The sequence below is a fragment of the Strongylocentrotus purpuratus genome, unplaced genomic scaffold (assembly GCF_000002235.5).
Source record: "Strongylocentrotus purpuratus isolate Spur 01 unplaced genomic scaffold, Spur_5.0 spur5_scaffold_20, whole genome shotgun sequence".
Classification (NCBI taxonomy): Eukaryota; Metazoa; Echinodermata; class Echinoidea; order Camarodonta; family Strongylocentrotidae; genus Strongylocentrotus; species Strongylocentrotus purpuratus.
The window spans coordinates 44,412,281-44,428,124 of record NW_022145606.1 but is presented as its reverse complement, the minus strand read 5'-3'; the positions used below and the strand labels follow the sequence as shown (position 1 = coordinate 44,428,124).

The window sequence follows — 15,844 nt, the reverse complement described above, 5'->3', positions numbered from 1 at the left end:
AAACCTGAATGTGAAACTCATGATAGGTTGGTTCAAAATCTACAGTAGAAATTATTCTAAACTTTTAGTCGCATAGCAGAGTAGAATTACCAGTAGTCTAAACTTTTAGTTAACTATCGGAGACTTGTAGCATAACAGTTCATATTATATTTATACAGCAGAATTAAAAAAAAAAAAAAACCTATAGTACAATACTTCAGATATGTCCATTGTAATACGTCAAAGTAGAATAATCCTATGGCTCAATAATCCTGACGTGTAATAGTTGAAAGAAATGAAATAGTAGAAATTCATATAAAAAACAGTCTAAACTATTCTAAAAATTGTTTTATAGCGAAAAAGTATAAACTTTCACATCACAACTAGAAACGTGCACTTTATAATGCATCCAGGATTGAGCTAACATTATGCAAGTTAATGGTTATTTTGAATAGTTCTTCCAATGAAACTGGGGTTAAAAATACACATCCACAACCTTCCCGTTTCCGTTGCATGGACTATCATGTGATTGCGAATCTCACGGTTGAACCTAACAATAACCATTGTCCCAACGAATTAATATGACTAATATACAAATAAAACATGTTTGCGAGTGAATCAGTGAATATATGCGCTGCACGAGACCCGGCACGAGACTTAATTGTCGAGTTCATTGGTCGTCTCATTGTGTTTGCAGTGCATATTACTATGCACGAGCTAAAAACATGGTTTATTTGTTTTATAAGATGGATCTACAATATGAGTTTAAAGTCGAGTATTGACGGTTGTTAAATGGAGGGTAAAAATTAATGCACTCACACTGTGATTCATTCCCACGCTTCGCATTGGTTTCATTCTTGAACCCCTTTTAAAACACCCTCTATTCTCTCAAGTTGTCTATCATTATACCGCAATTCCCGTATCCTAGGTTCCATTACCTGCCCATAAAGCCCAGGAACGAATGAATCACCGACATTCGCAGAATATTTTGAGGTATTTAGTTTGAAGTTCGCAAAAGGATGATTTTAACGAAAAGCGCCCTAATGAAGAGTTTTGGGACACTAACAATACTTGTTATCTATTTTATGCAAAATCGTAGTTATGTTATCCATAAAGCTGTCTATTCCCTTCCTTTTCCGCTCTTGTCTTATCTGCCTCTCTCTCTCGCTCTCTCTCTCTTTCCTTTCTTTAACATCTGGCTCTCTCTCCCTCTCTCTTTCAGTATACCCACCTGTAACTGCATCTACTTCTATCGTTATTCTCTCTCTCTCTATCGATTAACATAATTACATGCACTCATAATTACCTGCACTCTTTAAAGAAACGGATAAATATTTGTCCAACACAACAATAGTTATGTGTCCGACAAACCTTCGACATTTTCGTATAACCGAACGTAGATTATATTTGTCCAGTCAGGGTCAAAAGAAAGAATCATTTCCTCAAAACAGACAAAATATTGCCCGTGTCCTTGGGTAAAGAAATGCCCAAAGTAATAAATCCCCGGTTTGATACATATATATATATATATATATATATATATATATATATATATATATATACATGTATAATGTTTACCCTCGAGTCAAATCTTTCATCCCTTTTGTTAAGAGTGCAACAGAGGCATACACCATTCAGTTTTTACCACAAGCATTAGTCTCATTACACAAATTAATCGATACAAGACGCATGTATTTTGCTTAGGTGTCGGCACTTACAGTAACATAGTTCAGCATATGCTTTATTATAAAACTGCACACACATTTTCGTGCCGGGCTGGGATTCGAACCCTCAACCCTTTGATTGAGAGTCAAGTGAGATAACCACTAGACCACGACATCTCTATACAGTGGTAGTACAAAAATTAGAATAATATTTTACCGATTGGCTTATATGACCTTGATATCATTTCTTTGACAAACTCCTTGTATTTATTGCACATGTAATTAGAAAATGAATGAGCATTGCACCGAAAATTTTCATTTAGCAATAGATTATTTCAGAGTCAATTCTAAAATTAACAATTGCTAAGGTTGAACAAACTTAGTTATTTCATAACTTGAGTCATTATGATAAAACTAAAACGATGACGCTCAAAAACGCAACTCTTATTCATGTATGTGTATATAATATATATATATATATATATATAAATGAAAATATAAACAATGGTTTTAATCATTATTTATATATTACAGTGACGGAGTATTATCCGAATTGTTTCATTTGATATGTTTACACATATATAATAAATACACATATATTATAATTATGTGTATACAAACTATTTCAACTTTTATATACACATATGTATAATTATATGCGTGTATTCGTTTTTTTGTAGTGGATTTCCCACAGGAATTTCATGACTCAAAATTTGAGAAATTGATAACAAATTTAAAGTAGATTTTTACAGATGTAGAAAACTGGATACTTCAGGGCCCTGTCTTAAAAAGAGTTACGATTGGTCCGAATAATAATAATAATAATAATAATAATAATAATAACGTTTTATTTACCCAGGGTAGCCACTTCAGTTATGAAACTGCTCTTCCAGCGGGCCCTGCATAACATAATATGTTATTACTACCCTTCTCCAATCTAATATGCTGATCGCCTAGCTAGAAGGCAGAAGGTCCCATTGTTATAAGTCTTTGGTATGACTCGGCCGGGGTTCGAACCCACGACCTCCCGTTCATGGGGCGGGCGCTCTAACCACTGAGCCACCATGCCCGGAATCAATCGCAAGTTTTTGGTGGTGGTTATATTACCTGACTACTAAGAAAGCATAAATGCTTGTTAGTAAGCAACCAGAAAGACCGACGGCTTAAGGGTCCTCTCCGAGGGACCTGGTAATAATGATTAATGCCTTACAAAAGGGCACTAGCGCATCGACTTGCGTTAGTTTCGTTAGCGTTTCGAACCGTATCGAACCCGGGTCACCGGATTACGAGACCACTGTTCTACCGACTGAGCTATCGCGCCTCCTGAGCAAGTTTGAAGTCTTCTGTTTCTAATGTACATAGCTGCGATGTATATCAATCGAAAATAAGCTGGGATTAATCATAACTGTTTATAAGACTGGGCCCGGATGTCATGTTCTTAAATTAAAAACCAGGGGGGTGTTTCACAAAACTTGTCATCAGTGACAAATGGCATTTTTTGTTATAAGCTACTGAAAAGTTTTGCTTCTGATTGTTTATCAGCAGACTTGTCATTGACTTTTGTAAATTGTTATTGAAAAAAGGCTTTGTGAAACGGGTCCCTGAGTTGTATTTCAAATCCTACCCTCTCTCTCACCCCGTCTTTCCACCCGTTAACGGCATAACATTCACATTTTATAGCCATCTGAATGACAACTGTTTTACTGATTAATAGCATTATATGATATGATAGTCCGATGACCACACTGACATGCTTTTTTGTATAGACATGAATATAAATATATATGCTAATTATAGCTTTTTGATAAAGTAAGTCTAGTTTATACATAGTTTTATGACTACGTGTATTTGCATCCATTATCTCTGGCAAAGCGAATATTGAATAAAACAATATTTTCGAAAGCTGTATAAAAGACTTTGCCCATCTATAAACATGTTTCTTACAAGTTAGGTTACAAGGCATAGTGCATAAGTGCACTTATGATGTTATATGTTCATTGGCTGTAAATGTTTTCGGAATGTGTTAATACAATGGTGTGTGACTTGATTCATATACAATTAATTAATAAAGATAGTACCTATATCGTGTGTGAGGTATAGCGCTGATTCCTGAGAATAAACAATTAAAAGAATGCTATTAACAATATTGATAATGATGTCATCAAGCTTCAAGTTCGCACAAATATAATTAACCCGCTCATCGGATCCAGGCTTGCCTGTAAAAAACATGTACGCACATCCTCCACTCCCTGGGGAACAACCCGGCCAGGCGCCACTTTACAGACCCTCGCAATGCTGAGCAAACTACAATGAATATATTTAGGAAGTGAACTTAAGCCTCGTTCAGATATAAAGCGGTAAACCGCGGCGTTTAGGGAAAAAAATGACGTAAAGTGTAATGTGATACGCTTCACATTTCTCGTTCTTATAACACAGAGCTAAGTGAATACGCGTATTACCTTTCTTGCGCGCAGTTGTCATGCATTTGCAATTAAAAAAAGATAAGAATGATACAACGGACGGTTTACCGAGTCATATCTAAACCAGCATTTTAATAAACAGATTTCTTCTCATTCAGTTCTCCTTCTCGCTGTTGTCGTTTACAAGTTGAGTGTACGAGTTCCTTTGGCTGTATTGCAGGAATCTGTGAACACAATATATGAAAGAGAGACAAGAAAAACGATGAAATTCAAGTGAAATGCTTAAGGAATCTTAATTTAAGAATGGTAACATTCGGTTTCAATGCCGTTTTAAAATGTTCGCAGAATTGCGATCTAAAAACAATGCCCACTGTTACATGAAACAACACCTGTTCATGGATGTTTTCATGTTTAGATTGATGGATTAAGTTCTGAGAAGGAATAAACTTTCTCTATCAAGGATAATCTATATTGTCATAATAATCTCATGAAAAGGAGTACAGGAAAGTTTACTGCAACTTCATGGGCGCGTAAGGGACAATAACCCCCTGTACAATCATCCCCATAAAAATTACCCCCGGAAACTACCCTCAGGACAACCCCCCCCCCAGAAAACTACAACCTAGGACAATAACCCCCTAGGATGATAAACACCCCTCCCTCGAGGAACAACCAAGGACAACCACCCAGAGGACACCCCCCCCCCGAAATGATGAATGATGAAAGCAGAATTTTTTCGTGGGTAATTGTCCTTGGGTTTGAATTGTCTACGGGGTTAGATGTCCTAGGGGGTAATTATCCAGGGGTATTTAAGCTCGGGGGGGGGGGGGATTTTCCGGGGGTGGTTGTCCAGGAGGTAATTATCCTATATAACTGTAATGCCCACAGTGTAGATCTTATACTTACGCAGTAATGATGCAAGGGATGATTTGGAGAACAGCCAGAAAGAAAAATACGAAAGGGGGATAGAAATAAAGTGTCTTGGAGTAGATGGAATTGGAGATGAGCGGTGATAAGAAAGCAGACAGTCCATCCATGCAGCCAATGAAAGCCAGCATCAAGCCTGTATATGAAAGGAAAACAATAAACAATTCAATTGATTTGATTTATTTCATGAAATACAAAGATTTAATATATAGTAAAATTGAGCCTGGGAAATCGCATTAAAAAGCTAAAGGCTTGCACAAATCACACACAGCAATTCCCCTTACAATCATAGAAATGAAACAGTACATACAGAATAGAAAAAAGCACCAACAGAAACGAAAATCATTTTCAGATTGTCTTGGGGGAATCTTAGTTCATAAAGGTATTATAAACGGTACTCAACAATCATTCCAAGGAGATCGAACCTGGCTTCCTATAACGTGTATAGTCATTTACATTTTGACGAAAATGAAAAACATAGTCTGAGTTTCGAAATTTATGTAACAAACCTAGTCCAAAGCGAACTGGGCAATGTTGATTAAATGTCTTTAAAAATAATCCCTTCAATGTTCTTGGCGTGCCCACGATTTTAGATTTGTAGACCTACAGCGGTACGAACATAATTCTCTATGTAAAGTTTCATCCAACGCTGATTTTTAGAACAATCTATATACATGAACACCATTTGAAGTCCCCCAGTCCAACCAGAGAAGATCATTATAAAGAAGAAGAACAAGAACAGCAACAACATAAACACAAAAACAACTGCAACACGACAATAACAAAACAGCAGCACCGGCAACGACACAGTAACAACACAGCAAAACAGTGATGATGTTACAACACATCAACAACACAGCAACAAACATAACACCGCAGCGTTATCAATATCAACAACAATGCAGCAGAAGTAAAAACATCAATACAGCAGCAGCAACAACACAGCAGCAACACTACAACAACACAGCAACAACATCAGCAACGGCAACAAGACAGCAACCCTACCTTTCTCGTGTTGTGCAGACACCTTGGAGAGTTGTGATCGTATCATAGGGAACGAAAGGTTTTTTATGAGGCTCAGTGCAGAACCTACAAAGAAAATCGGTGTAAAATTTAGTAATAGTACTGGTGGCTTTTTATCTAGTGCACATGTTTGTTACGTCGTGACGCTCCTGGGGCCCGTTTCATAAAACTTGTTATCTATAACAACTGATTAAAGTTCTATGACAAAATTGTTCTCAGCCAATCAGATGCCATGATTTCAGTAGCTTATAACAGTAGCTTGTAACTTGTTATAGATATAAAGTTTTATGAAACGGTTCATTGGTGCGTTAATATTATAACCCCTGTCATACCTGGCGGTCAAAAATGTACCGCTCTGGCATATCGGTTCCCATCTACACCTGGGTGAAGAGAGGCAAAAATGGACGTACATAATTATAGTACGGGAGTCGTTTATAGAGCCCGTCATTAAACTAGTGTAAGTTCGCGGAAAACGCGTGATAATTATAAAGCACAAGCAATGTCTCGTTTCAATGGGATGTCCAAGAAGTTAGACTTTTGACGGTTTCCAGAAACAATTCCCGTACGTCCCAATAAGGGCCCTGTTTCATAAAACTTGATATCAATAAAATGTTACAAGCTACTGTTATAAGCTACTGAAATCATGGCATCTGATTGGCTGAGAGCTAATTTGTCATAGAAATTTAGCATTTGTTATTGATCATAAGTTTTATGAAAGAGGGCCCTGAACATAAGCCGACATCAAATGTGTCTTTTCACCTAACCTATGAACTACTGAATTCTCTCCTTCGCATAGGTATAATACAGGGACCACTCGGTTCTAGTAGGCCAAGGGTTAATATTCGAGCTGACAGAAGCTCGTACGAATTGACAATACCTTTATATAAACTTTAAATATTTTTCAAACTCAACAAATTGAGAAAGTTTGAAAGATGTTCGTAATTAACAACTATGACATGTGACAGCAGAATTCTGTCAAGACTAGTATTTCATTATTGGATTAAGGTAGCAAGAAAAGAAAATCTAAATGTTGCTAATTTGAATACGAAAAGGTGATCAATTTAGCCCTTTAAACAATTCCTGTCGTAAAAGTTTTAAAGTGCCCACGAGACTAAAAATGCTTACTTAGATAGAGGACCAGTTTTGTGGTTGCCAAGTCAGTAATTATAGACGTCAACATGGAGTTGACTAGAAAGAAAAATCTAAATGTTGCAAATTTGAAGAAGGAAAGGTCACCAATTTAGCCCTTCAATGATTCCTGTGTTGAAAGGGTTAAAATTGCTAAAATAGTCCAAAAATAGAATGCTTACTAATATAGAGCACCGTTTTTGTGGTAGCAAAGCCGGTAATCAGACACGTCAACATGGAGTTCAACAAACTAAACTGAAGTATCCAGTTGTCTGAAAAGAGCCGTGGTAAAACAGCGCCGCCAACGATCATTCCTGAAAGGAAACAAAAAAAGGCCGCAATGTTACTGAACAAATCAGTTATAGCAGATGGATGGTAAATATAATAATAAGCATATATTGAATTTTGATGTCGCTCATTGGAAAAAGAGGAATATTAATGATGATATATTGACGCATTTCGGTAAATAACATTTTAATTCATTCAGGCCTACCGGTCCTTGGACTCGATCCCTCTGGTCCCAGAGCGTGTTCAGCACTTTGGGCCAACAGCCTACAGCCCTCGCCATGCAGTCAACTGGTCCTTTGTTCATAGAGACAGATGAAACTAACATACCAGTTGGTCCCAAAGGTGTACGGGGCTGGATATTTATGTATTAGCAGTTCCGATGCTCGGGGCAACAACACCTCACCAAGCAAGGTGCCCGAATGTCACCTTAAACGCGCCGAATGCTGCCCATTTTTTGGAGAATGTCTTAACATCTTACTAAAAAGAGAGTTTTTTTTGTGCCCGCCAGCTAAGTTAGCGTATGATTGATTAATAAAAAGAAGCTGATATTCAGCCAAATGGGTTTAGGCCCCGCCCTTCGCGAGCGATTTGTGTGACGTATGCCTATCGTTTGTCCGGTGGCACCATGTGACTTCGCCCAGTGACTTCGCCCAGTAAGTTCGCTCACTAGCTCTCGGTGGTGCAATTGCGACGCGCTGAGGCAGTCACGCTATAAAGATAGAGTTCAGCCTTAGCTGGCAGCTAGGTCTAGGGAATAGTTCTTGATCGACTTACCTACGGACCCGGATATCACCGAGGTAACACTGACGAAGGACACATCCAGCGGTCCCAGACAGAAGGGCTCCCCCAAACTGTAAACTACGAACACTTGAGCAGAGGATTGGACTACAAATACACCAAACATCATGATGACAGCATAGCCCAACACTTTCCTTCTTCTTTGATTCGTGTTTTCCTGCATGAAAGAACAAAAGAAAATCACCAAAAGTCTATAGTAAAAGTGATGAGGCTAAATCACTGAGGAGGTCATAGGAATGAACAGATTTTCCTGACTGCACCAGTGGCTTTATAGTCTTTGATGTTTCCTGTATCACTCATGTACATTAAAGATAAGGATAAATCATTAAGGAGGTCTTTAGGAATGACCTGATTTGCCTGACTGCCAGCAGTTGATGATGAATTGCTATGGAGGTCCTTAAAAGTGACCTAGACTTCCCCGGCTGCTATTGACTGTAAACGAAGGTCAGGTCCTCTTCTATCATGGACAGAGTGAAATATCCCAATCACACGGACAAGACTGACACAAGACAAGACCTGGGGCCCGTTTCATAAAACTTTTTATCAATAACAAATGCTAAATTTCTATGACAAATTTGCTCTCAGCCAATCAGATGCAATGATTTCAGTAGCTTATAACAGTAGCTTGTAACTTGTTATTGATAACAAGTTTTATGAAACAGGGCCCAGAACAATAGATTGAATAACAAATTTACATTTCCTCGAACGGACATGAAAGGTCCATTCTGAGTCGGTATGACCGGGTCATAACCGCTTACTATCATTTCTAGGAATTCTTCTTTTCGCGCATGCAACAATGCGAGTCGACCTTGAATACAACTTGATAGAATGTACCCTTGAAAATAGTCATCTTTGAATATGGACATCGGAAATATCTTCAGAATACTTTACTTTCTTCACCAATGTATGTATTGGATATGGCACATTTCTGCGCCTTGTGAGCAGTATATTGATTAGGAGGCCTGCTAAACAATTAAGCAAAATTCGTCTGATTTAGCACTCCGTTGGAAGAAAGATATCAGACAGAACCTGTAAATTACAATGAGTCAATTCTTAAACTACATCATGTGTATATGTCAACTTACCTTTATCAACTGATAGATTCCAACCAGGACCTTGGATATCTGCGATCCTTTCCCAACAACTTGTCTCCTATCCACGGTCTCGATCAGTAACCATGGTAACAAAATATAAACAAGGGATGCCACCGCACACCCAAGGGAGATCCATAGAGGAAGAAGGTATTTGTTTAACGTCGGATCCGCACTGTACTGCAGGGTGAATCCTAGTGCTATCTGTCCAATCCCGTATCCTACAAACAAAACCGTCTCTACGACGACGATCCGAAAAGTTCGCATTTTCGCTGAGGTCACGTCGCACACGTAGGCAGCACTGGTCGAGAGAAGCAGCGCAAGCCCCCCGCAGAGCCCCCCGATAAGGTCTCCAGGGATGAAGGCCGGTATTGGGAAATGGAAGTAGATCACCACGATGTTGAAGACTGTATTGATGAGGAGACCAGTCACGCACAAAGCGAGGGCGGGCTTGCGACCGAGCCGATCGCTTACGGAACCGAGTATTATGGCCATGAACAGACCTGCAAGGCACAAATTAGTATAAAGATTAAAGTGAATCATCTATCTTGCTTTGGTTGTTATCGGTGAGACATTCTCAAATCATGGGCCTGCAAGGTAAATTCGTAAAGATAGTTACATGAAAGAAGATCATCTCTCTTGCGACTGTTGTTATCAAATATTTATTCCTCAAACATCAGCATTCTACTTCCATTTACTAACTGCTCTCACGTCTGCATTCTATAGTCTACAAAGAGATGGTCGCCCCTTCTTTCCCTTCCTTCCTCTTATTAGTTTACCAGTTGATATACATAGTCGCACTCTATATAGCTCTGTTTGTGACGCAACCCTTTAAATTGACAATAAGCTCTTACCCTCTTCATGTAGCCAAATTACATAGGTTTTTGTGAAATGCCTTGATACGGATTATTCCAATTACCTGTTACGAATAATTGTTTCTCAATAGTCAGAACGCCAATCGCATACGAAAATGGCCTATTGATCGATGGTACAATAAATTGTTGACTATACTCTGGCCATGCATAGTCAATTGCAAAATAAAATTCAACTGCTGCTAACTTGGCTTGGTGTAACGGGGCCCAAAACAAGGAAAAACTGGGATTAAACGAAATGGAATATGATGATCTTGAAACTTAACATTGGACAAAATTGCCCCGAAAACACAACCTTACCTGGAATGGCTTGAATGGCGCCAAGATAAAGTAGCCATGTGGATGTCGTCGCCTGGATATCATCCTCTACACTCGAAGTATTCCCACCACACGAGTTCGAGTCATTCATCGACACGTTAACATGATAGACATCGGTGGCGACGCGCTCCCGCAAGTACTCCGATCGCAATGTGCCGAGGATACTGAGGCTCAAAGCCACTAGAAGAAGTGGCACTTCGACCGTTAGGTGCCGCGAGCGCGCCCTCTGCAGGCTGACCTGGAAGTCGTTCCCCGCACGCGATGAGGAGTCGGGTAGTGTGATGTAGTTGCCGTTGATGCTTGATGTTTTGCTCGGGTTATCACTATCGTTGTTTAAGTCGTCATTTATATCGGGGTTGACGACTAGCTGTTCATATGCACCTTCTTCCATCGTGGTGGATTATACTACAAACAAAATTGAAATGAAGATGGAGATTACAATTTAGAGCTGAGTCACTATTATAGTTCTTGCTTTTATTCATCTCGTTAAGTGTGAATTTGCTCTTTGGTACTTTCCTTATATTAAACCTTTGTACAGTAAATATGCCATTGTACTTTGGCGTAATTACTCCCCTTCAATCAATACCATTAGTCCTACACATTCCCACTATATTGGTCCTCATTAATAATCTGTTACTATCAGGCGCGTACGCAGGATTTTTTCAAGGGGGGGGGGGGTTAACATTTATAGATCGGGCCGGAAATTTCGCAACGACTCAGCCAGCCGCTGAATAAGCGGGGGGGGGGGGGGTTTACATACAAAAAAATACCAAAGGGGGGGGGGGGTTTAACCCCCAACCCCCCCCCCCTCCTGTGTACGCGCCTGGTTACTATATAAGTGGAGACCTTTCTTGCCATTTTGTAATTGAACACCTTTGGATACATGTTTCCGTATACGGCATACCAAACATCCTGGCCCGAATTCACAAAGGAGGTTTGTCGACAAACCTTGGTTTTCGTACGTCATATGACGCGTTTAACGCGTTTTTTTACAAACCTGGTTTGTAAAGAACAAAAAGGAGGTTTGGCGAAACAAAAGGAGGTTTGAGCTCAAACCTTGCTTTGTGAATTCGGGCCCGTGTGTTCAGATAGGTTCGTTTCATATTCGGGCAGCTGTTTCAAAGTGTAATTTGATGACGTTTGCATGAAATGTTTCCTAAATCTGTAAAGATTTGATTTTGTATGTGTCGTAAATTATAGTGTTATTCCATGCTCACTTTTCCAAAGGAAAAAAGACAGCTTCAATATTTGCTAAGAGTCCGGACACAATGATCTCCCATCATACCAGGCTAACCGGCAGATTCGTGATAGTCTAGCTAGCTACCTCTGTATCAAGTCATATTGTTTACCTAAACCGACGAAGGATATTATATTGTGTAAACACGCTATTAAAGGTCATTCAGTAATTGTCAATGTGACCCCGCAGAATAATAAATGATATTTGATCAGCATATCTAAATGAGACAAATCTGAACGTTTTGGAGATATTTCTTAAATATTCAAGGATAGAATTGCAATTGAAGTGCAATGGTCTAGAAACCGGGAGGTCCCGGGTTAGAAGCCAATTCGATGCGCTAGCACCCTTTGGTAAGGCATTAATCCTCATTACCAAGTTCCTCAGAGAGGACTCAAAGCCGTCGACCCCTGGTTGTATACTTACAATCAGACACATACTTTCTAGTTAGCAGTCAGGTAAAACAATCTTCAGTTACCCCTTTAACTTTAATATTTCGCTACGATGCAATAGCCCACGAGACCGACATCCCACTAGAACAACAGCCCACGAGAAAGACGGCCTACTTGACTGACAGATTACTAGACTGAGAGACCTTGGCTAAACAAAAATAGCGGCCTCGTAGTTATTCTCAAAAGCGATCAGTCTGTACTTGGATTTCCAGTCGGTACGGGAGCTCTGTTTTTCGCCAAGGCTTTTGACTCTAGTACGAGAGGTTCTGGGTTCAATGCTTGCTCGGTGCTTACATCCTTGGGCAAGGTATTTTGCCCATATTTGACCCTCTCTAATGGTGTAAAGGTGTAAATGGGTACCTGACAATACCTCTTATGTCTGTTTTTTTCGAATTTAGGTTTAAGTATTGCCATGTAAACCTCTGAAGGCAATATTAAAACAATATTGAATGGATATTTTGCACCCCAAACCCTTGAACCGCAATTTTACCACTACCGGCCTTTAACCTTTAAAGTCTACTAGCATAACAAGACATTGTTGCCTTTTTCATCAATATGATAAATACCGAGTGAACAAATACGCTTCGGTCATATACCAATTGTTATTGTGACCCAGTAGAATAAGAGACGGACTTTGATCAGCTGTTATGGGCTCAGAAATTAACTGAAGAGAAGGGTTTCAAATCATTAATTATATATTTGTGTCACGCAAATATATAAAGGTTCAAGGGTGCAAACAACATGTGACCGTACATAGTTTTTAGGAAATATAAATACCAAGGCGCAGTATTGACGAAGCAAACATGCCAGTGTTTGATCTTGAGGGGCATATTGGGGGCGAAGATAAAAACCTGTTTTTGTCATCTCCGTAACTCATGAATGAAATGTGAAATGGTTGAATAAGAACCTTTTGTGATACCTTTAAATGTAAGATTTAGTATATCATATTTTCAACCAAGAAAAATAAATCGGAACAACTTAATTTTTCATATACTTAAAAAATTGCAAAAATTGGTAAGGATATGAATAATTTAGTTGTTAACTGTATATATTTATAGATTAAACCAGTTTACGGATATTATGTTCAAATTGTATGCACACTTTTTAAACACAGGTTGTTCTTGATGACAACCTGAAAGCTTGCCTAAAGCTTGTCCGACATATCAACAAGTAGTGTATTATGGATTCCAAGTATTATAGTTCATTCATTAAAAACAGGTTAATGGAATACCTCATCACTATAATTATGGTTCCCAGGAGAGAAACATCCACACATTTGAATATGTTAGTAAACAGTCTATTGTTTGGAAGTTGGAACCATGCAATTGTCAGCTTGGCCAGTATATGACGTCACGCGTTTGTACTCTGCATGCTCGCTGCGGCTCGCTGCACCCTGAACTGTGTTTCATTAGGGACTTTTAGATTTGTACGTCGACACATATAGTGGACTGCTACGTGTGACATCTATTTAAATGCTTAAAAGGACGTCACACGTAGCAGTCGACTATGTCGACGTGCAAATCTAAAGTCCCTAATCCTAGCCTTTAGCTATACCATGTTAGCCAAGGTTAATCTCATGCAGTCGGTTGTGCACTTACAATGGTCTAAAAATACATACCTATTCCCTAACAATCTTCATCATGTATACGCTACAATAAAATGCTTCAGTTCTATCGCCCAGAATACACTGTCCACAGAACGTGAATATGAACAACTCACTATAGGATCTAAAGTGGAAATGCACTACTTGTAGCTATTCCCGCCCCCTATATAGCCAACAATGCCTAAGCGGTACCGTTGGTCCCCATGGTACCTTTTTTTTCTTTGTTTTGTTTCTTTAGTTTTATTGTTTCACATTCCTCAAAATAACAGTTTACCTATTATAAAGGTCAGCAAGATAAAGCATAATGACCAAAAAACAATGATGGCAGTAAATAATCATTAACGTGAAATATGAGGAACCTATTAAAAAGCAATGCTTGTACAATATAGTTTCCATTATACCAATGATTCTTATGCTAATGGAGAGCTGATTTGATGAGATAACCACCTGCCAGTGACCATGCAGGGAGGTCCTATCCCTCCTGGCCTAATATTAACAAGCTAGCGCAGATAGGCTTAAATCACACATACAGTTTTGCTTTTAAAGCCCATCTGTACTAGTTTACAGGAGGGATTAGACCACCCTGCTATGTCACTGACAGGTGGTTATCTCATCAAATTAGCTCTCACTTAACATAAGAAAAAGCGGATATCACGGGGACCGACGGTCACCGATTAGGCATTGTTTGCTATATAGAGGGCGCAAGTAGCTATAAATATGCGGCTTAAATATCCTAGCAGGCAGATCGAAAGTCTTGGAAATTTCACTCATGACAAAGCATAATGACGGGCAGCTACGTGTAATTTCGGTGCTATTATATCTAGCTTTCTATTGTGTAGATCTGATTAATGGCTGGCTTAATTGGCTGCTATATGACAACAGCACAGTAGCGCCTATATAGAAACATAGTATAGCAGGCGCGTTGACATTCACTAAATCGTTAACCCTATTTGTCATGTCATTGATTAAAGTAGCAAACAATAAAGCACATCAAGGTGCATGTTCACTGAACGATAACATGGGGAAGCACACACATGCAAGAACAGTACATCTCGAGAACTCTTATATTTGTTTCTTGAGGCTTGTTATATATATATATATATATTGGTACAGGTAACAACAGTATCACTATGGAGTTGGAATGGAACTCCCTGGTATCACTATAATGGTACGAAAAGTTACTATATTAAAATGAATAATAATTGGAGGTATCATTTCCATAGATTTAATGAAGGGTTCACCCGGTACCTGCAGTGGTTCAATGGGAATAACATTGTCATTGAGGTCGCTTCAAGTATTTTTAAAAGTAGTTATATACGTCCCGTTAGCGCTTTCTCATAATATATCAATATACTCACATTTTAGTGTAGGTATTCAAAGGGCTCTAGCTCCCTGCAAATATCATCCTAGTTCATTGTCCGTCTGCGTTCGTAATAACGATGAATTGGCAGATCTAGATGTATGCGTCAGAAAACTTGTGTCAACATAATACAGGGAGATCTATGGAACCACGGACCAACAGTTTGAGTACTGCTAGGCTACCGTATCAGACAGTGCGATTCTGATACTGTAATATTGACACAAGTTAACGCGTTTCGACTGTTTGAATATTGCATTAACGGTCAACAAATGTTAAGCGTTTTTGTTTGTTTGTTAGTTCATTTGTAAGTGTGTTCGTGTCATTGTGTGGTCGTGATTAATAATGAAACGTTTGTCGTTTATGAAAATGTAAAGGCCAAGTTAGAGATAAACTCGTTTTGATCGCATATATGGAATACTACATGCAATATATCGTTGCTATACCCATTGCCCTGTGTCTGATTTGCGCACGACTTTTATTTGCAATGGTCTAAAAAAAACTCTCAATGTATAATGAACTCCTTCAAAAAAAGGTTCTGCAATTCAAGTCTGAGCCCCAAAATCTAAATTTGTAGCCAAGTCAAAAGAGAAATGCTGCAAAAATGCAGTTATTGCCAACAGTAAATTTTCAATTGTTTGGAGGTGGAGTGTGTTCTAAATGCATTTGAGGTAGTTAGTGGAGGAATTA

General features: G+C 38.8%; 1 protein-coding gene across 1 annotated transcript; it reads right to left on the bottom strand.

The window, feature by feature from the left end:
- Nucleotides 1-2,673: 2,673 nt before the first annotated feature.
- LOC575461 (proton-coupled folate transporter) lies at nucleotides 2,674-15,276 on the bottom strand. The gene is made up of 8 exons (XM_030993429.1): nucleotides 15,156-15,276; nucleotides 10,491-10,913; nucleotides 9,313-9,821; nucleotides 8,204-8,384; nucleotides 7,324-7,455; nucleotides 5,996-6,079; nucleotides 4,970-5,126; nucleotides 2,674-4,287 (listed from the first exon to the last, which is right to left on the bottom strand). The coding sequence occupies exons 2-8, from the start codon at nucleotides 10,897-10,899 to the stop codon at nucleotides 4,218-4,220; spliced, it is 1,542 nt and encodes a 513-aa protein (XP_030849289.1). The 5' UTR covers nucleotides 10,900-10,913; nucleotides 15,156-15,276; the 3' UTR covers nucleotides 2,674-4,217.
- Between the last annotated feature and the right edge of the window lie 568 nt (nucleotides 15,277-15,844).

Coding starts and splice junctions, on each gene's coding strand:
- LOC575461 (XM_030993429.1), bottom strand. CDS start 10,899: ATGGAAGAAGGTGCATATGAACAGCTAGTCGTCAACCCCGATATAAAT. Junction 7,456..8,203: donor GGTGATATCCGGGTCCGTAG/GTAAGTCGATCA, acceptor GTTTCCTTTCAG/GAATGATCGTTGGCGGCGCT. Junction 5,127..5,995: donor GTCTGCACAACACGAGAAAG/GTAGGGTTGCTG, acceptor TTTCATATACAG/GCTTGATGCTGGCTTTCATT.